This window comes from Oryza sativa, chromosome 2 (genome assembly GCF_034140825.1).
Source record: "Oryza sativa Japonica Group chromosome 2, ASM3414082v1".
Lineage (NCBI taxonomy): Eukaryota > Viridiplantae > Streptophyta > Magnoliopsida > Poales > Poaceae > Oryza > Oryza sativa.
The window spans coordinates 6521272-6548032 of NC_089036.1; the positions used below are offsets into that span (position 1 = coordinate 6521272).

At 37.6% G+C, this 26761-nt stretch overlaps 1 protein-coding gene and 2 long non-coding RNA genes across 17 annotated transcripts; all 3 read right to left on the minus strand.

Moving 5' to 3' along the window:
* Positions 1–3395: 3395 nt before the first annotated feature.
* On the minus strand, positions 3396–6007 carry LOC4328726 (uncharacterized). Of its 5 annotated transcripts, none has more exons than XR_010739249.1 (7): positions 5761–6007; positions 5162–5308; positions 4853–4937; positions 4552–4671; positions 3987–4108; positions 3531–3845; positions 3396–3449 (listed from the first exon to the last, which is right to left on the minus strand). It is a non-coding gene; the product is annotated as an uncharacterized lncRNA (long non-coding RNA). The 5 variants fall into 5 exon arrangements; XR_010739248.1 differs by having other exon boundaries at positions 5162–5671; XR_001543084.3 differs by having other exon boundaries at positions 3531–3669; positions 3752–3845; positions 5162–6007.
* Positions 6008–10839: 4832 nt separating this feature from the next.
* Positions 10840–15762, minus strand: LOC4328727 (uncharacterized). Of its 11 annotated transcripts, none has more exons than XR_003240828.2 (5): positions 15604–15762; positions 13577–14105; positions 13269–13370; positions 12212–12318; positions 10840–11319 (listed from the first exon to the last, which is right to left on the minus strand). XR_003240828.2 is itself a non-coding variant. In XM_015769190.3 (3 exons), exons 2-3 carry the CDS (start codon positions 14039–14041, stop codon positions 11272–11274), a joined length of 513 nt encoding a protein of 170 aa, XP_015624676.1. In that variant the 5' UTR covers positions 14042–14105; positions 15604–15762; the 3' UTR covers positions 10840–11271. The 11 variants fall into 11 exon arrangements, 4 of the variants coding, with proteins under 4 accessions (XP_015624676.1, XP_015624679.1, XP_025879099.1 ...); XR_010739251.1 differs by having other exon boundaries at positions 13269–13508; XR_001543068.3 differs by lacking the exon at positions 13269–13370.
* A 3295-nt stretch (positions 15763–19057) lies between these two features.
* LOC136355133 (uncharacterized) lies at positions 19058–26590 on the minus strand. Its single transcript, XR_010739263.1, has 2 exons — positions 25915–26590; positions 19058–19298 (listed from the first exon to the last, which is right to left on the minus strand). It is a non-coding gene; the product is annotated as an uncharacterized lncRNA (long non-coding RNA).
* Between the last annotated feature and the right edge of the window lie 171 nt (positions 26591–26761).

Sequence of the window (26761 nt, forward strand, 5' to 3'; positions counted from 1 at the left end):
TGGTCTCCATGACATGTGGGGCCCACGTGGGTCCTACGCTGAGTCAGCCGCTACGTGGGACAAAACCGGGGTGAAAACCGCCGAGGGACCTTTTGTGACCGGTTTTGTAAGTTGGGGGACGCCGGATGTCTGGTTTTACGGTTTAGGGACGATTTTGTATCTCGCTGACAAGTTGAGGGACCTTGCGTGTACTTTTCCCCTAATTAAACAGGGGCATGAATTGAGGGAATCTTATAGACTTATTCTAACCATAAGCCCGTTCCGGCCCAAACCGCACGTACACCGCAATCCTTTTTCGGCCCGCTTTATCCAGTGGCCATCACCGAGTGCAGCCGGACTGCCGGAGCCAGAGCAGCCGTCGCCGCCGCCGGCGAGGCGACGCAACGCGCAAACACGGTGGAGCTTCTCGACGTGGACAGGATGGAAATCATGGCGTCGGGGCGGAGTGCACTCCTCGGCGGCAAGCCAGCGACCATGGGTAACTCAGTGTAGACAATTTTTGGAGCTACTGCCTCCATTTTATAATGTAAGACTTTTTAGCATTGTCCACATTCATATAGATTTTAATAAATCTAAATATATATGTGTTTAGATTCATTAACATCTATACAAATATGTGCAATGCTAGAAAGTCTTACATTATGAAACGGTGGAAGTAATTTGGTTTTCTGTTGGCGAATTTCTATCCATTATCTTAAAAATAAATTAATTATGATGGTTTTTTTTAAAAAAAATGTTTTCTGTTTGAAAGTCATGCTAGTACAGTTATAATTGTTCGGTGTGAATTGACTGAACAAACTCTGGCAGAGTCGTTATAATTGACGAAAACTTAAAATTTAAATTGTTACTACATTCACTATAACTTCGCTCCTCCTCTACTCCTTGGCACAAATTCAACCAATCAAAATGATTTGAAGATTGGAAAACCCTTGTTTTTATCTTCTAGTTTGAAGCTTCTATCTTTGCCTTTTCAATGGGCATAGTCTCAATCTTCGTCATAGTTCTAACCATCATGTATATCAACAGAGATCACTTTATAACCACTTTTAATTCTACCAATTTTTGACATATTTTGTGTTACTAAATTTTGATAGTGTTGGATATGTTTGGTTTAAAGCCTTACCAAATTTCATCAGAAATGTTAAGAGTAGAGACTTCTAGAACTACCAAAATTTAGTAAGATAGTACTGATAAAATATGCTTGGTTTGTTGAGCTACCAAAATTTGGTAGGTTTGAAAGTGGCAAAAAAGAAAAAAAATAAACAAGCTCTAAATAACCACCTTACATGCTTAGATTTTCATGACCTAAGTACCTAACTTATGTTAGTCAATACAAGTTAAACACGCACAGTCGCACAACCGTCCGAAGGATTCACACTTGACAAACTTCAAATAAAACCAAAATACATGGACCCGACTGATATTAATTTCCACATGGTCTCGATCATAGCTAGGGGCATCCAATTCTGCGCTAATCCTTTTCATCCAACTAGGAAGGCATTTTATTTATTGTTATATGAAATAGTGCTAAAAGAAGTCATATCTCACCATTTCTACATCGTGAGATAGATCGTAGACTTCAATATACTTAAATTATAAGAATGTCTCCCAGAATTAAAAACACTTTGTCCCGATTACATATAAATTCTCCTATTATTGTAACAACTCATTATCACTATTTTAAAAGCTCGCTAACTATCAATACATGAAATTGCGCATAATAAAATAAGCCTAATATATCATTAATACACTACTTAGCTAAGTGTTTATGTCTCACTTATTTCCAAATCCACATATAAATATTCTAAAAATATCACTAACGGGTGAAGCCGATCATAGCCGTAGAGACTTTCTTTCTCTATTACCTTGAAAGTTGGGTAGCCATGTCCCCTCAAGATTAGCCCGAAGCACAATTTTAATGTCTACTCCCTCCGTCCTAAAAAAGGCAAACCCTGGGTTTCCGTGTCCAACTTAAACTGTCCGTCTTATATGAAATTTTTTTATAATTCGCATTTTCATTGTTGTTAGATGATAAAACATGATTAATATTTTATGCGTGACTTGTCTTTTTAATTTTTTTATAATTTTTTCAAATAAGACGGACGGTCAAACGTTGGGCACGGAAACCAGGGTTTGTCTTTTATTGGGACGGAGGGAGTAATTTACTATAACACTTTCATAGAGTCCTATAACACACTTGGGCCACTCAACTCGGCCATTTGTATGCCACGTTAGAGGGTAAATAACGGGTCCACCAATTTAAATGAAAATCGATGGTGAGATTATACAGTACCATGTGATGGCTTAGGAGCATTTGTAGCAGCGTCATATGGCGACTTAGGAGTATTCGTAGAAAGTTTATGAACGTTTAGTATATAATAGTTTTTCTTGCTGCGAATAGTAGTACCGAAGCTTTATTTCTTTTTCATTCTAACGTACGTTTGTATATGTACTTATGTTTTTTTCACGGTATATACATCTAATCTAATGGTCTAAAATAACGGGTCCGCTAATTTAAATGAAAATCGACAGTGAGATTATATTACCACATGGCGGTCTAGGAGTATTTGTAGAAACGCCACATGAAGACTTAGTACTGTTTTGTAGATCACAAATTGGATATATAATTTTAAAATAATTTGAAAAGATGAACATTTAAAGATGGTTGATTTTATATTTATATTATAGATCTAGTTTAACACTGCATCTATATATTTGTGAATGTGAAGTAATATATTTCATCTTTATATCGTAGATAGTTCTATTTTAAAGACCGTCGATTTTTTTATGGTACTAAGTACTTATATTTTATTTTGGCTTATAGTAAGTACGTGCATATTTTTTTTTTCTTCCGGCAAACATTATGCACATGAGAAAGGCATGAGAAAGGTATTACATATTTAATAGTAAAAAAAACAGGTCCAATAATTTATAAATCGATAACATATATGGATAAAATAATGGATCGAAAATCGTTCAATTGCATGTGTATATTTGTGGGCCAATATATCTTTATATTGTAGAGCGATATTTGCTTTTTTGATAGTACTAAGCATGTATGCTTTATTTTGGTTGTCGTATGTACATACATACGTTCTATTCCTCTGGCAAACAGTACAGAGAAAGATATTATATATACTAGTAATCGTGCACGTGCAAGGCACGTTTTTTTTAACATTTATAATAGGAGAGAATAAACTATAGAGTAAATTTCACTTTCAATCATTTTTATCACCATTGTTTGCTTTGGACTGGGTAATCTTGTATTTGTTCCACTTTTGATTACCGACTCTCTTTTAACGTATATGAAAGATTTTGAGTACGTCGGCTCCTATTTATCAATGAACTCCCACAGCAATATATAGACCAATTCTTTTGACATATGACAAGTTGGATTAGGTGGTTGAAAAAGTTGAGGGTAGTCTAAAATGCCACAAAGGTAAAATTACCTGTCCGAAAGTGAAACATTGATTAAAGAGTGGTTCAAAGCGAAACATCGATAATAAAAGGTTGTCGAAGGAGAAATTTACTCGATAGGAATCATGCATACAGGGTCATCGTCAGCACACTATATGTTTGCTCCAAGCCTCCAAATCATCAGCTCCGCCACCAGGCATCTTGACCAAGCTCTAGCACCCCTGATGTTACTTAGCAGCAACACCTGCATTTCTGCTGGTATATGTGCCAAAGAAATGACTTATACCATGACATGACTAATTATCAAACACACAGTTAGCAAAAGCATGTAGACCTGCACAATTATCTTGTCGGTTTTCTCTTCAGGGTTGAGCAACACATAATTGGACGTCATCATGATGTATATATGCAGCAAGGGGTCGAGTATTCTCCAAGAAAGAAAAAAAAAACAAAATAATGTATCTTATCATCTCTGACTACACAAATGCTCACTATGAAATCTTATGAGAAAGACCAAACAATAACGGGTAACTAAGAATGCTGTTAATAAGCTTAAACATGAATTTTACCTCAAGGTTCCAATATATACTGTAGTAATAGCTCTTAAAAACAGTGTACCAAACAGTGAAATGCCATGGTAAACCATGACAAGATTTTAGCAAAATATTCAGTTGTTGTCTACAATGTCAACCTGCATTATAAACAACAGAAGTAAGCCAGTATATTTAGATGCCTAATAGAATTACACAAATACTTTTTGATATCACGGTTTTTCTTATTGTTATATACCAGAAACAGTTTACAAACCTAATTTACAGTTTTATTATGTAAGGGAAGAAAAAGAGATTTGATACTTGCATGCATTACATAAAAATTTTGACCATGTATGCTAGCATTTTACTAAGCAAATCTGAACATTAATTGCCACAATACAAAAAAAGCTATGTATAATTTCTCAATACTCGAACAAAATCTGAAACACCATGATGTGATCTTCATTGGTTGAAGGAGTACATAGTGATACCCGAACTTCCTGACTGGCATGTACAATTTTGTTTTTCTATAAAAATATAGTATCGTGCATAATTCGACAATGTAATATATGTATATCCATATGCAAAAGAAATTGCATACCTGACATAATAGTAGGGAGAAGTGGAGGACTTCTCAGGCACAGATCATCACAAGGAATGAAACAAACGAAGACTGCTAGTGGCAGATAAATCACTTCGCCCTGGAAACAACGCTGGAGGCCTGCTAGCGAGGTTATCAGTAAAGAACAGTATGCGGCAACATATTAGTCAGGACTTGACACAATTATTCGGAAACACACGCACGTATGTTGAAATAAAAAAAAAATGGAGAGGCTGATTTACATATTGAAATTTAGGGCTTTGCAAACGTGAACGTGCCAACTACAGAAACATGTCATTACCTGTTCAATCCGCTGGATTTGGTGTGGAGCTTCCAGTGGCGCTATCCATTTTAGTAGACAGAGAAAGGTAGAAATAAGTGACCACCTGCATATATACATGAGCACAGTTTGAAATCAACAGTTGATCGATCAATATGATTACTGATTATCTCGGGATTGATCAGGTGGTGATATTTTGCATGCATGCAATGAGAAATTAGCTGATTACACAAGGTTATAACTCTGTTCTTCTACATTATTAAATTATGTTGTGGGTGATGAAAATAAGTTTCACGTCTCCTATAGACTATAATCAGAATTTTTGTTTACCTGCAGAGAAAGAGTATGAACTATGTACAACATTGAAGTGTTTAGTGTCAGCAAACTGGACTGCACCCTGAATTCGTGAAGAAAGGAGAACACAATGGATCAAATTGCTTGCAATAGACAGTACCTAAGCAGGATTTTGCTGAACACCTGCAACTCACGCAAAGGGAATTAGCATCAGCAATTCTATCAACAGTTTAAGAGATTCCCATGGATTACAATTCGCCACATAATTTGAAGATAAAACACAAATGCATATTGAAAATCAACACACAAAAAAGCAAAAGGCCAATATTTGTTCAGATAAAAAGTATTGTATCCACGATTGACCCTGCAACGGATGATCGACGGGCAAATCAAAGCCAGGCGGCCAAATCAAGCGTCCTTCATCTTCTTGGTGGAGATGGATGGCTTGTCGGTGGGCTGAGGAGTCTGAACCATGGGTTATGAACCGAGAGATTGAAGGAAGAGCAGGCGCCACCGCGGCCGGCAGAGAAGCAACGACTGAGGACGCTGCCGCGAAGATTGAGGAACAACACCAGGTAGGAGGGTAAGCAGATCCTTTTCACATCGGAGTAGGACGGCAGGAAGCGCGCTCTCACCTCGACGCTGGCGGGGGAGGCTGCGATCTGCGGTGGGATGACGTGATTTGCGATGAGAGAAGGCGCACGGCGGCAGCTAGCGCACGATTTGCAGGTAGGTGGTGGGAGGCGTAGCGGCTTCCGTAGCATGTGCTATAGCGGCGACAGGAGCGTGCGAGGAGGCATTGGCGCGGCAGCGGTGTCATCGGGCTGTGTCTAGCGGCAGGGATAGCGCTTAGAGGCGGTGTTTCTGCGCTAGAATCGCGCGTCCGCTCGGTGGGGATGGGGAATCAGTGATTTGGATGGAGCAAAATCGGATTTGGATTCCACTGTTGCATTGCATCGTAACACAGAGCAGCCCCACAGCCGTCTCGAGCGGTTAGATGTACAGATCGGACGGCTAAATAAAGGAATGGGAAGATGTTGATTTCACCCGTAGGATTGCAAGGAGACAACTCCTCCTATATATATATATATATATATATATATATATATATATATATAGACACACGCGCGCGCGCGCACACACATATAATATATTAACTGAAAATCGATGCATGTATAGATCTAATCTAACGGTATAAAATAATGGGTCCACCAATTTAAATGAAAATCGACGGTGAGATTAGACTGTGCCATGTGACGATCTAAGAGTGTTTGTAGGAGTGCCACGTGGCAGCTTGAGAGCGTTTGTAGGAAGTTTAATGATTTTTAGTATATAACTAGGATGATAGCCCACGCGAATGCGCGGGCATACGTATTAGTTTGTTCTGAAAATAGTTCTAACAAAATAAAGTGAAATTAAGGTAAGGTGTTTTCTATTTTTAACAGGGTGTTCATTGTATCTCTTTTTGAAGAAATCTCGATAAACTTTTGCTGGCAATAAATGTTTTTTACCACCTTGTCAATCCTCTTTTTAATTGATTCATATATATGTGTAATTCGTTATGCATGTGAATCAATAATGATAAGTTCTTTTAAAACTATTAGTTATATTTTGAATGTAGTGGTTGAGTGATTATAATTTCGAATTTGTTTTCAAATCAAATTATTGTGTTATTCTAAATTTTCATTTTAAGGATTTTAATTTGTACTTAATCTCGTATCGTGTTGTATTTGGACTCATCTTTTAATATTTATTTTATTATTATTCCAAATTTTAGATATTTATAACTTATACTTTTATATGGACTGTTTTATATTATACATGGGATCTTGTTATACATTTTTTAATAGTTTTAATGGTTTTTTTTAAAAAAAAATTGAATGTGTATTTTAATCAAATTGATTATTTTTTCTGAATTTAATTCTGAACTCCTCGGCGATAGAAACGTCTCTCTCTGGCCCTCCTCTCAGTCCTTTGTCCTTCACCTAATCATCTAGCATGCTATTAGGCTTAGAAGTCATGGAAAGTCTATGCTGGCGCTTCCGTCGGTGTCCACCTCGCTAAGGTTGTGTTCTTCCCCCCTCCTTTCCCAACTTAACTCTCTCGTTTTCGGTGCACATGTTTTCCAAACTAATAAATGGTGTTTTTTCTAAAAGTTTTCTATAGAAAAATTGCTTTAGAAACATATTAATCCATTTTATAAAAAATTTAACTAATACTTAATTAATAATAATCTAATGTAATGAGTCGCTTTGTTTTACGTGCGTGGGAGAGATTAGCTCCAAAACCTATCTAATGAACACAACCTAATAATATCTTGCAGCTCCGCCTCCGTTGAGTTCAGGCCCAGGGTATCCACCATGGTTCCAAGCTCTTTGATGGTGGTTGAATCTAGACTTTAGACTCACATATTTGAATTCATTTGTCTTTTCACAGTGCAAATTTTGCTCAAATATTTGTAGTCATAATGGCTACATTATCTAAATTTTATATAGTAAATATGGGTAAATGGATCTTGAATTATGTATTTAATTATAAATAACATGACAAAATGCAAATAAATTGAGAAAAGTGCATGTAACTTGAGAGTCATGATCATTTAACTATCTGATTATTATTATTTATATATTATATGTTAGCTAGAAAATAGGAAATGTTGGCTCGAAAATAGGAGAGGAGACTGGGATCCCGGAGGAGAGAGTTGGAGGGTTGAGAGACTACGTACGTACATGTGTGCCCACACACGGCGGGGTTGGGGGTACCATATTTTCGTGTATTGGGGGTACCATATTTTTTTTTGAGAGATCTAACGGTTAAAATTAGTGGGTCCGCCTATTTAAAGAAATATCAATGGTTAGTCTTTTTCTTTTTTATCAAAACTTTTAGGATTTTTTTTCTAATTTATTAGATCGTCAAAAGGCATCTTAAGAACATTTGTAAAATGCGACGTGACAGTTTGAGAGCATTTGTAGGGAGTTCAATGAACTTTTAACTTTTAGTATATAATAGATGTTTAATGGATTTTCAGTATATAATATATAGATAGATGTGTAAAGAATATAATGCAGTAAACTTTCTTCAAACATTATATACGTTTATGATGATGCAGTCTAGGTTTGCAAAGTTATAATTGTTTGTTTTTAATAATGAATGTTATTTCAATTATCCTTAGAAATTATAAAAGGAAAGGAGAGAAATATGGACGTGATAAGGGTGAGCGGTTTCGCACGTGCGTACGTACTTACTTCATATGTACGGACTTATGGGAGAGCTGGGGCCGTTGTACATTAATACAAGGGTTTATAATATCGGACCCACTAATTTAAGTGAATATTTTAAGGGTTAGATATTTTGCTTTTGTAGAATTTCCATTATTTATTTATCAGAGCGCCACGTGGTAGCTTAGGAGTATTTGTAGGGGTGGCATGTAGCGACTTAGGACCGATTTAAGTGAATATCGATGGACAAATATTTTTGTTACAAAATAATCTAAAATAATGGGTACATAATATAATATAATGGTGTAAACTTTATTTTCAAATATTGTAGAGCTAATTTATTTATGTTCACTTGTAGAGATTTGTATGCTGGTATATTCTATATTTGTAAAGTGACTTTTATTCAAAATTTATTATCACTTATTATTATTATTATTAGTATTATTATTATTATTAGTACTACTACTATTATTATTATTATCTCAATTATATACCGGAAAAAAAGAGAAAGAATAGTAACGTACCTTGGAAAAAAAAGGTTATGTACGTGCATGCACCCCCTTTAACAGATCGCATGCAAGCAGTAACGTACCTATATATGGAATGGAACTGAGGAGTTATTTTGAGATAAATCTAATCTAACGGTTTATAATATTGGACCCACCGATTTAAGTGAAAATCGAGGGATAGATATTTTTCTTTTTTCTCAGATTTTCTAGAATTTTCTCTAATTTATTAGAGCGCCACGTGGCGGTTTGAGAGCGTTTTGAGGAAGCTTCATGGAATTTTAGTATATAATAGATAGATAGATAGATAGATAGATAGATAGAAGATAGATAGATAGATAGATAGATAGATAGATAGATAGATAGATAGATAGTTCTCCGTTCAATAAACAATTGCATCCTTTGTTCCTCGGCTCAGCTCTCAAATTCCTACCAACAAGGAGGGTTGTGTATCCCTCCCGGGCCGCCTGAAAACGTACGTAAATCCAAAATCAGATTTAATCAAATCGTGCAAGCAAAAGAAAACTATAGCTACTGATATGTATTCTCCTCAGAGTTGCCTCTCTTTAGCTCTGGTAATGACACTTGTAATGCAAACAATTGATCAGCTAGCTACAAATCATAATCCCACATGCCATCACCTGGGGGGACAGACACTAATGCATGATCGCTCGGGCATGCCCCCCCCCCCCCCCCCTTTTGCCTGTCCGTACATACTAAATATATACACAAAGATATAGGTATAAAGTTTGTATATGTACGTATACAAATTTTAATTAAGGACAGTTAACAAAGAACATGTTGTTCATTAAAATTGGTTTACTCCAGACAGCATAGATCATGAGTCCTCTTGGCTCATGAGAAATGAAACCTCTGTAAGGGGGTTGGTCTCCATGCGTATAAAGTATATTTTGCAACCATATATCAATTTGGTCCTCAGTTAAACATCGTGTACCGTATATGCATAGTTTCAACCATGTCATCTATGTACCATGATCTAAGGCAGCATAAAGTATATTTGCAACCATGATTTAATTTTTTTTAACCATGGTATTTACCATCAAACCTTTAGCTGTAAACTATACTGATATTTTCATCCATGTCATCTGCACATGATGTTGCCTGTAACAGATCATACGGAATGGGCATTGACTAATACATATATACTTCAATTTTTTCAGATCAGACAAAGAAGTAACTCCAACAAGAATTTACTGAGAATGAGGAGATGGATGTCCATGGATAACTACTTTTGGAAGATGTTGAAACTATATATTGGATTATGTTATTTTGCTATGTGATGGACTGCACAAACTACATGTTGGATGATTTTATTTTCCTATGTTGAGACAATTTGGACTGGTGATGTATTGTTAAGCCTATTTGAAACCTTTGTAATGGACTGTGAAACTATTTGGACTATTAAAGCTATGTGATGACTTGTAATGGATTTATTGATGTATGCAGTTGTAATGGACTGATTGCTTGCAAGATTACTTTTATATTTTGAAAATCATGAATTATCTTGCTGCAAAACTGGGCTCTGCGCGGCCCAAGTTTTTTGTCCCCCAAATTTCGGAATCTTCGGACGAAATTTCAAATTTGAATTAAAAATTTCGTACGAAAAATCATGAAATTTCGGTGATTTTGGTTATTTCGACACCCCCCCCCCCCCCCCACACACACACACAGAACAAAAAGCACCATTTCAAAACTGCAAACCCCTGATACAAGGAAAGCTCCGTTCTGGCGTGTCGTCGCCGGACCGCCGTCGCTGGGCCACGGAATTCGACAGCTCCGACGACGGCGGCGACATGGCGCAGGGCGGACGGCATTGGGAGCGACTGGGTCGGTCGTCCCTCCGCTCGTATGCGGCGCGGGCAACCACGGGTAACCCTTCTTTAGAGCTTATATTATATTATTATTCCTTTTCAGCGACTAAGTCATGCATCTAGAGTTGATGTAAATTTCATTGGATTGGTCGAACAAATCCAGGAAATGTCATTGCTGACGAAATCTTTAAAAATCTTAATTTTGTACATTTGACTTGACTGCGTCCTGGTCTTCTCTAAGCCTGGAGCACAAAAATTGTACCTACAAAAAACGACGGGGAGATTGGAACCCTTGTTTTCGCCTTCAAGTTTTAACATGTAAACATCGACCTCTCTCAAGTCGTCGAGCACCTTGTCTCAAGCTCTTTGCACATGGCCAGAGGATTGTCTCATTAGCTGACATTGCAATGCAACTAATCTGGCCGCTTCCTTTGATTCTTGCTAAATTACTTCTTCTTTGTTCTTGTAAACGACGCTTCCCAATTCTCGTAATCTGTGTGCACAAGTTCAGCAATGCCGCTGTGTCTTGCGTCTTCCTCTGTCTGTCTCACGTTGCTGCTCCAGAGGCGAATGCAGGGTAGTGTGCATCCCTACTTCAATTCGATGAAAGGCAGTATTAGCAGTATCCCGGGTGCACTCTGTCAACAAGTTCAGAGAAAGTGTCAACATAATCAGAATGCCATAATACACTAATACTTTCATCTTTAAAAAGACAGATTACATAATATTCCGTCTATGTTGATTGTAGCAATGATTTAGTTATTATACCGTACATTTATCCATCCAGGGTCCCGCCTCATCTCATATATTTTTTATTTTTTCTTTTGGAAGAGAAATCTCATATAAAAATTTCAGGCCATGCTAGCATTTACCAATTCTGAAAATAGGCACACACTGTGACACATGAGACTTTATTTACAGGGACATTTAACTCGCTGTCTATGACATGTGGGCCCTCATGTGTCTATGACATATGGGTCTAGTAGCAAATAATTTAGCACCACTCGTAAGAGTGGCAAATAGTTAATTATTCCTTATTTACACAAAGGGTGTGCACAAGGTACATTGGCTATTTGGCAAATCTATCTTGCTAGCAATACTGTGGTACAAGCAAATATGTGTGTCCGGTGCTTATTAGGGTTCAAGAATGAAAAAAAAGAGGGGTACAGTGTCATGCTTGCTCACTTTGTGCTGGGTGAACAGCACACAGTGACTAGACGCAGACAAGTAGAAATGTAAACAGTGGAAGAAGAAAAAAAGGAAAAACTAAAAACAGGACACAGTACGGTAGCACATGATCTACACGACCTCATTTTACAGGTACATGCTGATTGATCAAAATACAATTAACCCAGAAAAAATGATACGCACACAAACTCATATTCTTTTTTTTTTGTTCTGTTTTTATAAAGCACGAATTGGGCTCGCCATCGACAGCACTACTTATATATGCTCGGCGAAAATATCGATAGGACTCTGATTTCTATCTGTGATATATAGGTAGCGATCGATCTCGTGATCTCTTCTCACCGGATATATTTAATTTCGACCTCCAATTTGATCGAGATGTTACCACACACAGGGCGTCTGACAAATGCCAAACAGCCAGAAAGCCCTATCAAGTATTTTGCCTATCCCTGCACAATTGAACAACAAACCAGGGTTAATTAGACTGCCACAGGAGAGATGACCTATATATCGACAAAACCGAGAACAAGGTAATTTAAACTGCAAATCATCTAAAGAAGAAATTAAGGTACAAAGGGAGGAGATGGAATGTGCATTTGCTCAAGTCACTAGTATGATCCTAGCTGCTGTACCAGCATGTTGAATGGGGTGTTGTCACTTTCGTTTGATTGGTTGAGCTCTGTTCCAGTTTTCTCATTCGAGTAACTTTGTTTGGTACAAATACTAGTTATCGTCAAATTTATATATGTTTGAGTGGGTAGGGCTGTCATTGTGCTCCCAAGTCCCAACAAACCGTGTTCGACTCTCGACACACTCTTTTTGCTTCTTAGGGCTGTTCGGCTGGACTAGCTCCAAGATAGCAGGGGCTGTAGCAGCTGCAGCTGCAGTCCCAGCTTACCGAATATGCCCTTAATATATCGATATTATATTAAAGGTTTTGTTTTAATATAATGGCGCTGTTTTATCATCAAAAGGACTGCCCTTTTTATTGATGTGTGGCGGATTTTAGTGCAGAAAATTTGCATATTTATTAAAAGAATGTTTGCATATGGAGGCTCCAGGGCCAGTAGGAAACCAGAGAGAGAGAGATTGATGGCTCAATTCTTCTTGAAACATCTCCCACTCCAGCTCCAGTTTCTTATTTTTCTTTTCAATGGAAGATTATGGAGCCCATTGTCTCTGTCTCTGTAATGTGTTCTTTGGGCCAAGCCAGATTGTATCCCTTGTCTGAAAAAGGTCATAAACTTGAGTACTTGACCCATGCAAAGCTCTAGATTTTGCAGTGCTTTGCTTCTATTCGCAGTAAGGTTTTGCCACTGAAAATTTCCGTGCTCAGATAGTCGGATGCCAAGTGCGGCCATTATGGAGCCCATAAAAAGGAGTTCCAGTATATCATTACCATAGCATCTCCACTCTGGCAAGACAGTTCATGTGTGCAATTCCTCCCATTCTCCAATTTTCATAGACCACTCTTGAAATTTATGCAGTTCCGTGGGCACATCTGTTTCAGAGCCATTAGAGCAGAATTGGCACAAGGTAATCAATCAATAGGTCCCTTTCGTTTGGTTTCTGTGAAATATTCTTCCAGTGATCGATCACATCTCATGATGAAGTTCTTAAACTTTCATTCTGTCAGTCCCTATATATACATACATCATGATGATGGTTAAACTTCAATTTGGAGTAATAATACTTATGTTACGTTACCTCAATAGGCTTTTTTTCATCGGAGTGGAGGAAGAATGCGTAGAACCCTCCAAGCACAGTTGCTGCGGCCATGGCCCAAACCAGCACCTGAACCGGGAAAGGCATGATGGCCGCCACTTTATATGAAAACACGGCGGTGAGCATCGTCGTCAGGAGCCACACCGCCGTCTTGATGTGGTGGCGGCGAGGCGACTCCGGCGGCGTCTTCTCAAATAATCGGAGGAAGTAGAAGAGCGATACGAGGTCAACGTAGGAGAAGACCACGAAGAAGATGGTTGCCAAGTCTCTATCTGATCTGTACACTGCCATTCCCGAGTTGAAGGTCAGGAAGGCGAAGCCGAGGAGCGTCAGGGGAGATAACCCCATGTCATGCTGCTCCGCCGGCGCCTGCGGATCGCGCAGAGGTTGCTCTAGATGGCCCTGCTCCATGGATTTCAGAGGTGATGTTACTAGCTTTGAACTCATTAGCACGTTCAGGTTAGTCCTCCTAGGTGGGTTGGATCCTTTCTTGATCGGGGCTGTTACAGATCTGCAAATTATGGAGAAGATGATTAAGATCAGATCGTTGATCGAGGTAGTAGAAATAGGCACATGGATTGTCAGTCTATCAGAGGCTATGGGCAGCATGCCCTGCACTAATAAATGGCCACAGCGGAAACGACTACGCAACTCGTGGTTTTGTGTAAAACTAAATGGCGGGAAAATGATTGCCTGTGACGTATTAATAGTTTTGTTCAATTTGAATCTTAAACTTTTAATTCATGAGAATCATATAAATATGATTCAGATTAATATATGTGCACCTCAACATTTTCTAATGCAGTTCTAAATTATAAATCATTGATTTTAGCACCTACAATTTGGTGTTCCGGTATCGAAATTGGTTTTTTTTTTAAAAAAAAGAGTTATCTTGAAACTTTCTAAATATATTTTAGATAAATGGTAGGTAATATTGTTTTCATCAATATGTTTTCTTTTGCAATCATGGTTTAATTATGAAAGATGATACTTTATTACATGCACTATAATTTACACATCTCTATCTCTTCTCTACTATTATAAAAATTAAAGATGTTTTTGCCGGTACTTCGGTACGTCATCCGTATTTGAGTTGGTTTTTAATCTCGTTTGCTTTTGGAAATAATTTCCATATTTGAGTCGGTTTTACAGTTGTTCGCTTTTGGAAATATAGGAGTCATATAAGAAATCTCTTTATAAAAAAAACATGCATGCTAACTTTAAACGATCGGATTGCTAACTGAAGCTCATGGTTTTCTAAAATATATACTCCTATATCCAATCGAATTTCCATATTGAATTTTACCTTAACTAAATCATATAATAATAATAAGATTAAATAGCCTTCACCCTTTGCAACGCAAAGGTCTTTTCTTTCTAGTCTTTAAAAAATGAAAAAAATACAGAGTGCAATATTTAAAGCGAGAGTATAACTAAAGCATGTAAATTGGTATGCAGGGAATTTTGATAATTCCATTTGATCCAACTGTTTTTTAGACGTTTAGCTAAGTGTTTAGTGAACTATTACTACTTTTATTGCAAAGACAAATATTATTAAGTTTAACATATAAAATGATTAGGAGAGAAATAACACGACTTAAATTAGAAAATAATTTGAGTGAACAGAGCGCTAGCTTAAATTAAGTTCAATTAAGATGTGTCTAGAGAATTCGAATGAAGGCCGGGCAATTAGAAGATCGGAAGGAGCTGGTGATTGAGCACAAGGTGGCAAATTTTAGAAACACAGAAAAATATTGCATTACATAAATCTGAAAATGCCGAATAGGGTGATCATTTTCATAAACAGCACTTGCAGGCCAGATACTCAAAATGTAATGAATCCGGACAATCTGAGTAAAGAATGGCCAGGAAAACTTCCAAGTCCATTTAGCCTGAGACGACGAACAGCAGCGGAACAGATCGAGAACACTTTACATATCAAGATTAATCGCGCGCAATATATGGGCGTCACTTAAGCAAGCAAATAGTAGGTATATAGGATTAATCACCGGAAGAAGATAACCGCCGCCGCCGAAGCAGCTAGCAGGCACAAGGCGCAAGATCAAGCTCGCTCGCGCGACGCCGGTGCCGTCTGGTAATCGACGAAGCTGGAAGTAAACCTACACTATATGTGTCACAAAAGAAAAACCGTCACTAATTGTTGTCATGGAAACTTCAGCAAGCGAAACACGGTAGCTTTTATAGTCGATGCGAATGCGTCATTTTCGTCGTGACCGAGACAGCGATGACCTCGATAATGGACAAAGGAAGCTTCGCGGAAGCTGCGGTTTTTATTATCCCCTTCATCACGCCGAATATGAAAAGACAATTTGGCGAATCTTGCCAACCGACTTTTAGCCCACGATGCAGACTACTGACTTTTTCCGGCACTAGTAGTACTATAATCAATCTTATTCGTTTTTTATTTTATTGAGAGGCTACTGGTAATTGTTAGGTCGAATCAAAGGATGGAACTTGTAGGAAATTCCGCTCGAGAAGACGACGACACAGCTTAATTAGAGCGAGTTTAATACTATAGCTAACTACGGGCTACAAATCATTTATAGTCAATTTAATAGCCGATTCATACAATAGTTACATATAAATATATACTACACGCTTAATACTTGGTCCCACCAATCATACACACATACATCTTATAGTCTGTGTTACAGCTGGCTATAAATCTGTAAATCGTTGCTCTTCTTTCCTATTTTAACTTTTCGAAATGTGTTTATAACTAGCTTATAGTCAGGTACAATAGCGGACTATAAACTAGCTATAAACACCTTTTAAGGAGATAAAAAAGGGAGAGAAGAACAGCGGACTACAGATTTGTGGTAAGCTATAACATGGACTCCAAGATATAATGTGTGTATGACAGATATGATCAAATATTAATAATATAGTATATATTTATAGGTAACTATTTATATGAATTGACTATTGAACTAACTTTATATGATTTAGAGTTAGTATTTGGTGGTACTATTAACTTGCTCTACAATTCTGCTATAGCGATCATATCACTCACATCTGACTCTACCACGGGGGGCCTAATGGGCGATCGATCGCCAAGGCGATCCCCGCTCCCCCATAGGCACTCCTCCCACTTCTCCCCTTCCTCCTTCCCTTCTTCTCTTCCTACTACAGTACACCAAAAAAAGTTTTTAAAAAACAAAAAGTTAGAAAAAATTATGTATAAAAAAATTGAATTCAAATTCAAATTTGAATCGGGTATGTAAACTTTTGATTTATAAACTTTGGATCTATAAACTTTAGGTGTATAAACTTTAGATGTATAGAAATACTATATATAGAAAATATTTGAATTCAAATTCAAATTTGAATCGGATATAATTCAAATTCAAATTTGAATCGGGTATATAAACTTTACGTCTATAAACTTTAGGTGTATAAACTTTAGATGTATAGAAATACTATAGATGAAAAATATTTGAATTCAAATTCAAATTTGAATTGGATATTTGAATTCAAGTTCAAATTTGAATCAGATATAATTCAAATTCAAATTTGAATCGGATATATAAACTTTAGGTCTATAAACTTTAGGTCTATAAACTTTAGATGTATAGAAATACTATAATATATAAAAAATATTTGAATTCAAATTCAAATTTGAATCGGATATATAAACTTTTGATTTATAAACTTTTGGTCTCTAAACTTTAGATGTGTAAACTTGAGATGTATAAACTTTAGGTGCATAAATTTACTAAAATAAGAAAGTAATGCGGTGCCAAAAAAGAAAACCAGGTGGAGGGAGGGGGTGGGAAATCTGATCACTCTGGGCGGGCGAGCGCGATCGCTCGCCCAGTAGCATTTCTGCTCTACCACATCCATCTATCATCGTGCATAAGCTTCCTATCATACGGATCCGCGAGCAGCCGCTGTAGCTCACTACTAGAAAAACAATTTTTAGCAACGTTAGCCTTTTATTTTTTATTAGGCGGGTATGACTCTCGGAGCTAAATGTCCATCTACAAAAATATAAATCGGGGTGGATTTTTGTCATCCGCTTGCAAAAATCTTTTTTCCAGCCAGATTACTTAAGAGATCCGTCAACGAAAATACCTTTGTTTTTGCATGCGGATCTCTTAAGTGATCCATTTGGAAAAATTGTGGTCCGCTTGCAAAAATCATGCCTCCACAAAAAAAAAATCTAGTCATCCTTATCTTCTCCTCCATCATTCTTATCCTCTCCTCTCCACCACTCATTTCCCTCCCCTCCCCTCCCCTCCTCTCTCTCTCTCACTTAGCAGAAATCCTCCGCCTCCATCCCTCATCGAAGTTGGCTCCCTCTTCCCCGCCTCCATGACTGCCGCCACCACGACGACTACCGCGACCACGACGCGAGGACAACGACGACGACTGTCGCGAGGATGACAACGACACGACGACGGTGCCGATGCCTGTGGGGGTGGCGGCGGACGGAGGAGAGCTGTCATCGGCATGAGAGAGAGGCCGGCGGCAGCGGTGGTGCGTCTTTTTTTAATTTATTTGCTGAAATGTTCTTTATAGGCGGATGAATCTACCGCATGCGAAGATACCGCCTACCTGCGAAAATCATATATTTTTCACAGATGTTTACTTGCAGGCAGAATGCCCGTCCGCCTGAAAAGACGGATTTAGCCCGTCTGTAAATATCTTTTTTCTAGTAGTTACTAAATATACAACAGCTGTACCTAAATACATTACACTCTGTTTAGATGAGACTAAAACTTTCAAGTCCCTGACACATTGGATGTTTGGACACTAATTATAAATATTAAACGTAGACTATTAATAAAACCCATCCATAATCTTGGTCTAATTCGCGAGACGAATCTATTGAGCCTAATTAATCCATAATTAGCCTATGTGATGCTACAGTAAATATTCTCTAATTATGGATTAATTAGGCTTAAAAAATTTGTCTCGCAAATTAGCTTTGTAATTAGTTTTGTAAGTAGTCTATATTTAATACTCTAAATTAGTGTCTAAATATAAAGACTAAAGTTAAGTCCTTAGATCCAAACAACACCTTAATCCTATACTCGTTATATACTTAGGTTGAAAGTATTGCAATTTTCTTTAAATAGCTAGGTCCACGGTGTGGCCGACAGACCCACCGGCCGGGTGCGGCCTGAACATGCATGCACTGATCTATTGTGTGACTTTATATGGCAGATCCATCTCATAATGTAACGGCAGCAACAATGTATAACAAAACTAATATATATATATATATATATATATATATATATATATATATATATATATATATATATATATATATATATATATATATATATATATATTACTTTTGTTATACATTGTTGCTGCCGTTACATTATGAGATGGATCTGCCATATAAATATATGAATTTTAACTATTATAACATTCACAATGTATATAGCAAATAGTATTAGGAGGAGAGAGAAAGTATAGATAAATAACATATTTTATTCTATATGGAATATCCATATGCTTATGAATAGTTTTGTTATTTATTTGATATAGCTAGTTTTACAAAGTTACTAGGTGGCTAAATAAAATATTGTATTGCTTATGTACCAGTACTCCTCTGTGTCAGTGAATCAGTGTGGATGACCATTGCAGGGCCTCGATCGTGGCTCACTAGTCTCATTGCTGACTTAGCTCGGCTCGTTTAGATTATGGGTTGTTAGGTATAACGCTCGAGCTGCATCATATATAAGCATCATAAGCCAAACGAGCCAAGTAAGCTAAGGGCTAGCAAGGAAAAGAAAAATCCATCTCTAATTGTAGTGTTTGTGTTATCCAAATTAAATTTGAAAATACATTGTTTATTCAATTTTTTTAAGAATATTTGGGATGTAATTTTTTTGTGAAAATATATATACCATCGATCTTACACAACCGTTGCAAAAAATAACGCGTGATGTCGTGGGTGGTACCGCACGACCACGGTGCGAGACCGCGCGATTTCACGGAATGGAAAAGAGACCGAACGGTCTCGCTGAACCAATCAGCGACATCGTCTAACGACTCCATTTGATCAGTGATTAATTAACTATTAACTACTACTCCCTTCATTTACTTTTGATAGTCATATTTTATCTTGACACACAGACGAAGGATAAATAATTTTACTTATCATCCATTTAAATATGCTACTAGTCATTCATCGTAAATAAGCGATTCATTAATATTTACATTTCTCAATGCCTATGTAGCCAATCATGTGTGGAAGAAATAGAGAGTCATACATTAAATCCGAGAAAGTAATTAAGATGATAGGTTGTTGGATTGAAATATGCCTATCAAAAATAAATTTTTCAGATTTCAAAATATGACTATCAAAAATAAATGAAGGGAGTAATAATTAGTGATCAATTATTCTGATTATGATTAATTAATAATTTTCACAAATCAGAATATTAATCACTAATTGAATCCGTGTTAGTCCGGTATCGCTGTTTCAATCAATGAGACCATTCGGTCTCGCTCTTCCGTTCCAATTAACGCCAAAATTTGGCAAGCCCTAAGGAGAATTATCGCATCACCAATAGTCGGATTACTGCTATATTCGGTTAAGGAAATTAATCTATCAAAGGAAGCTTATCCAGAAGTGACCGAGTTCAAGCAGGACGCGGCATGGCAAGTTATCTATTAATTAGGAATAGTTTGTTAGTTTCATTTTATCTTTAAAAAAATGTGTCTAGGGTCCTATAAGGAATTTATGTTTTTCTTTTATCTTTAGAAAAGTTTCTTTCTTGTCCTACAATGACTAGTATCACCCATGAGTATAAATATGTATACCCGGGGTCATTGTAATGAATCTCTAGATCAATACAACTACTCTCGGTGCATCGCCACCCTCTTTACCGAGGTTTTTACTTATCATACAGTGGAACTTGGCACCTGACACAGGGCTGCATCTGTTTAGTTCGATTTTCGGCGAAGAGGTAAGTCCTACGTTTCGCCGGCCCTGGTGAATCTATCGGCTACGTTGGCGTTGTTCAAGGCTACATCTGTATATTCGACCTCTTGGATTGCTCTGGTTCGGTTGATATTTTTGCCTACCAATTTATCATGTCTCTGTTAATCTAGTCTTAGCATATCGATTTAGCTCTATCCGCTGCTTCTCGCTTTAGGGTTTCTGCCAGTATCGGCTAAATCGTCTTGCTAGATTAGATTATCTTGGACATCTACCACCCTAAAAATCAGTCAATGGCTTGATTGTATAGATATTATGTTTCTTTTCATACTTAGTGCTGCATCAGTTAAGTTTGATATACTAAGCCGTGCTTAGAGCCATGATCCCTAGCCTGCTTCTTGATTACCTAGTGCTGCATCAGTTAAGTTTGATCTACTAAGCCGTGCTTAGAGTCATGATCCCTAGCCTGCTTCTTTGATTGCAAATAAGGGTTTCATTGGGGTTTCAGCCGATAAGGTATCTGGATGTTGTATCAGCTTACAAGGATTACATATAGATTAGATTTAGCCGATGACAATAAAGATTTTATTATTTATCTAATATTGTGGATTTTATGACATCGGATCTTCATCTTCAGCCGATGAATACTTTAACCTTCAAATTAGTGCTTATTCTATTATATCATACTACTAGCGGATCGGTTTATACCGGATTATATTATTATTATACTATATTATCATCAGCTGATTGCCTTTATATCATTATTTACTCAAGTATCAGAATCTACATTGGACATATAGCCAATGGCTCAAAATCCTATCCCAATTGACTGGTATCGGCATTGGCTGGAATTACCCCATAGGGTTGTCAGCCGATCGGCTCATTGATCATCAATTTGTATATCTTGTCAATTGCAGGGTCAAACTAACTGGCACGCTCGTATCTCACCAAGATTTAGACCTACACTGGAGCTAAACAGATCTCCCAGGCCAATGTGTGTTTTTCGTGTCAACAGTTCCGCGAGACCGCGCACTTTTACCGCGCGATACTGTCCGTGACGTCACGTCCACATCATTTTCGTGCAACGGTTGTACGAGATCGACGGCATATTTTCGTAAAAAAATTTACATCCCGAATATTTAAAAAGAAATAAATGAACAGTATATTTTCAAATTTAATTACGTGTTATCCTCACTTAATACATGTGACTGTCTCGAGTCTTAATTTGACTCAACTCATTTCCTCCGTCTACTCGTCGGCCTGTTTAGTCTCCAACTTTTTTTTTCAAACTTTCAATTTTTTTATCACATCAAAATTTTCCTACACACACAAACTTCTAACTTTTCCGTCACATCATTTTAATTTCAATCAAACTTTCAATTTTATCGTGAACTAAACGCACCCATCATCTCATGCCATCACTGGAAACACCGGCCACAGAGGCCATATATAGCAGCAGCGGGATCGTGGGCTCACGGTGCCACCCTAGTGGCCATCGTCGGCCAACGAATGGAAGCATCTCCACACGCGGATAGACGGTTTATACATACTACATGCGGGTCAATTAAACGTCGTATGATTCCATAAGTGCTACAGTAACTTACATGTGCTAATAACAGATTAATTAGGCTTAATAAATTCGTCTCACGGTTTCAAACGAGAAAATTAGTTTTTTCATTCGTGTCCAAAAACACCTTTCAAAATCCGGTCAAACATTCGATGTGATAAAAAAAAAAATTTTCGCGAACTAACCACACCCCACGGCTGCCCCTCGTCGCGGCCGCGAAACCTCCACCACCGGCCTCGTCCATTCGTCTTCAGGCAAGCAAACTAACAGCAGCTGCCCTGCTCTCTTCCCTTCAAGCAGCAAACCACCAAGAAGCAGCCGTCGTCGCGCCTTGCCGGCCGGCCGCCGTCGCTCGCTGCAGCAAGGGAGGGAGGAGAGAGAGAGAGGATGGGATTTAGGAAGAGAGTTCTGGCTGTGTTTGCAACCTCCCTCTCGCTCGTTTTCCGCCACACGCTTTTCAAACTACTAAACAGTGTGTTTTTTGAAAAAAATTTCTATATAAAAGTTAGTTTAAAAAAAATCAAATTAATTCATTTTTTAAAAAAAAAAGCTAATACTTAATTAATCATGTGTGAAAAAGCTGCTCCATTTTGCGTGCAGGAGGGATGAGTTCCCATCTTGCACTTGCAAACACACCGATAGAGATTGAGAGGAAAGATAGGGAGAGTCTTACTGGTGGGGCTCACGCTATTTTTTTTAAAAAAATTGCTGACTGGACTGCCACGTAGGATTGAAACCACCCCGGATTGAGCCAGGGGGTTATTTGTCCGGCTTATATAGTTAAGGGTGCAAAATATCCGGTATTCGAGTTTAGAGGGGGTAATTCGATCGTCCATAATAGTTTAGGGGGTAATTCGTACTTTTTCCCCGTGAAAATCATTTTCGTAGTACTGGTGGTGACATTTTTATGTAATCTTTCTCGTAGTATTACTCTATCCGTTTAAAAAACCAATAAAAAATTAGATGAGATATAATCTAGCTAGTAAAACGAATCTGTACTATCTAAATTTTTTTTATCAATGTTACGTCTCATCCAATTTTAAGTTGATATTTATTATTGAACAGGTTGAATTTTTTTTTATTGGGCGAGTATTTCTTTTTTTTTTCTTTCGGCTGGTCAGTCCATCAAAGCTTTAAATTACGTTGTTTTGGTCTATTCTGATTCATTGTAATACGTTATATTTCATTCTATTTTAGATTTTTTTTAGTCAAGGGAATACTTTTTTTACTTTCGGCTGGTCAGTCCATCCGAACTCCAAAGTATGGTTGTGTTTAGATTCAAAATTTGGATCCAAAGTTCAGTCTTTTTCCATCACATCAACCTGTCATACACACACAACTTTTCAATCACATCATCCCCAATTTCAACCAAAATCCAAACTTTGCGCTGAACTAAACACAGCCTATACGTTGTTCTCGAGCGCACAAGTCCACAACGGCTAGGGATGTGAATGGGCCAACCCGTAAATCCCGTGGATTTCTCTACTAATTTAATCTATAAATAGATTTATAGGTTAATCCACTTACATATCTGTCTCTATGACGCAACAGACCGAGTCATGAAGTAAAAATTCGAGGATTATCTTTTATTTAAGGTATAAGTAGGCTGGTGGGTCCGTGGGTCGCCGTCGAATCCACGTGCGTTGTGTTATCGGAATTGGTCAGTTTTCGTACGGCTGTGTTTAGTTCAGCGCAAAGTTTGGATTTTGGTTAAAATTAGAGATGATGTGACTGAAAAGTTGTGTGTATAACAGGTTGATGTGATGGAAAAGGACTGAAGTTTGGATCCAAACTTTAGATCTAAACACAGTCGTAGTTCCACCCGTACTGAAATCATGCCAAATTCTACGCGCTCAGCACTACAGCCAATGCAGACAGTTTCCGTTTACTCCTTTTTTATTTTGCGGGGGAAGTCCCGTGTACTTAAACGCTTACAGAATTCGAAGGTTGAAACGGCTACCTTAGACATTGTTTAGTGATGTAAAAATTATAGGCGTGTCACATCGGATATATAGGCACATATTTAAAGTATTAAACATAGAATAATAACAAAACAAATTACAGATTCCGCATGTAAACTGCGAGATAAATTTATTAAACCTAATTAATTCATCATTAACAAATATTTACGGTAGCACCACGCCACCACATTGTCAAATCATGGAGCAATTAGACTTAAAAGATTCGTCTCGCAATTTACACGCAACGTGTGTAATTAGTTTTTTTGGTTATATTTAATATTCTATGCATATGTCCAAACATTCGATGTGACAGGGTAAAATTTTTTGCGTAGGGACTAAACAGGGCCTTAGTACCAGTACTATTCATACACAAATTAATGGAGTTGATTACTTGAGCTAAAGGTAACTTAAAATTCAAGCCTTTATATCAAACGGTTTAGTATTTGATATTCGTGGAAATATATATACACTATATTTTCTCTCTCAAATTCACATCAGCAAAATAGGTGTTAAGTGCTTAAGTGCTATGAAACGTCTGATCAATTCTTAAGCTTGAGTGCTCGACAGGTTTACGACTTTAAAACAGACCTACCAAAATATTATTTTTACTAAAATATTGGTAGTGCTAAAATTATAGTGTTTTCTCTACCTCTCACGAACTAAAATTTAAAAATTCAACACCTTTAATAGACTATAGGTGCAGGTTCAATAGTAAAACCGACAACTATAATATAATATAATAGTAACGATTTTTGAATACTGTGTGCTAGCTGTTCCGAGCTTCAAACATGATTATAATAGGTGCATGTGGGTAGCAAAGATTTTTTTTTCTTTTTGTGAGATGCAGAAAGTTGTCGATCTGATATTGTTCGAGACCATCTGGCTATCAAAGCATCATTCATAGCGTTAAAGTGGACCTAACCCACTACTATAAGAATCGAACTAACGTGTCAAACAAGAAAAAAAAATCCAACCAAAAGCCTGAAGCTATCCGAATGCAATTCCCACTTAGACTGTGTTTAGATTCAGGGATAAAAATTTTTGCTATATAAACATAGTATAATAATAAAAACAAATTACAGAATCCGCCTGTATAGTGCAAGACAAATTTATTAAACCTAATTAATCTATCATTAGCAAATGTTTAGTGTAGCACCATATTGTCAAATTATGGAGCAATTAAATTTAAAAGATTCGTCTCGCAATTTACACGCAATCTATGTAATTATTATTATTTTGTCTATATTTAATATTTTATGTATGTGTCCAAATATTCAATGTGATATGAAGAAGAAACTTGCTAGGATCTAAATAGGTCCTTAATTTAAGTTAGACGGGTCCCACATCAAATCAAATCAAACACTGTAAGTGCTGGACCAAAACCAAAATTAACTCTCTTGGGTCCCACCACACATAGCACTCCTTTTTAGCAATTTTTTATATATATAAATAACGTTGTTGATCTTTTACGTTTCGTTTCACCCTTCGTCCTATATAAAAATACTATAAATTATTATTTATTTTGTTGTGATATATTTTATTAATTAATAAATTTTAAGTACGACTTATATTTTATCACAGTTGCACCAGTTTTTTAAATTAGATGAATTGTCAAAGCATTATTTCAAAAGTAAAGAGCATCATTTATTGAAAGACGTGGAAGAACTTAACCCCAAGTTGCACGCGTGGATTAGTTCAGAATCTCTTCAATTCGTCTTTCCCTTTCACACATAATAATAATTGCTTCCTAAACTTGACATGAATAGTTTTTTACTTTTATATTTTTCATATACTATAATATTATATAGAAACACAATATAATCATAGAAAAGCACATTCAAATGTGACAATGTGAGACAGGGGAGCATACCTTCAGGATGCAAGGCTGCGGATGTGAAGTGAAGACTGAAGAAGCATCCGTGCTGCAGTAAATGGCGCCTATGTGGGCGGATTACGTGAGCAATCCGAGCTTTAATTTTCTCCGGGGAAGATAACCTTGGAAGGACTAACCACTCCTTTTGGACAGATTATATCGGCAAAGAAAGAAAATTTCTTGTAACCTGAAAATTTCGGATGCAATTGTGGTTCTAGGCATGTCGAAGAGCAGCAGCAGGCCTGGCCAGTTGCTTTATCGTCTTCCAGGCTAGTAATCATTATTCTCAGTCAGTGCAGCAGCATCTGCGGCTGTTAGAAGCCCAGATCAGGAGGACACATATACTGTAAGTATTTAGTTTGTTGGTTCAATTGATTCACAGTCGCGTTCAGAGAAGCCGACCCGAGGAGGGATTCACTTCCCATGAGCAGAAACAAGAAGAGGAGAAGAGAGGAGGCGGGGAGCTATGCCGGATCGGATCGCCGAAGGAGATGAGATTGAACAGAAGATCGCTCGATCGCTCGACGATCGCCACAGCAGAAGGAAGATGCTCTACAGCCGGAACCCACGATCGACTGACACCTCGCCGCCGGCGCCGGCGTCGGGTGTGCTTCGAGGAAACTCTCGAAACCTCTTTTTGACGTAATCGAGGAAACTCCCTTGATTTAGATGCGTCGTACGCGGCGTTTACTCCCATCTTTTATAGGAGTAGCCCCAAATTTGTTGTACTACTTGGAAAGTTGGAAACCCGTCAACGCGCAGGCAGGAGAGGAAGCTTCGCGGAAGGTGCGGGGACACGCGGGACAGCTGGAGTGATAGGAAATCACTCGGCCGCGCCGGTCGC

Coding starts and splice junctions, on each gene's coding strand:
- LOC4328727 (XM_015769190.3), bottom strand. CDS start 14,041: ATGAGTTCAAAGCTAGTAACATCACCTCTGAAATCCATGGAGCAGGGC. Junction 11,320..13,576: donor ATGAAAAAAAGCCTATTGAG/GTAACGTAACAT, acceptor ACTTGTTGACAG/AGTGCACCCGGGATACTGCT.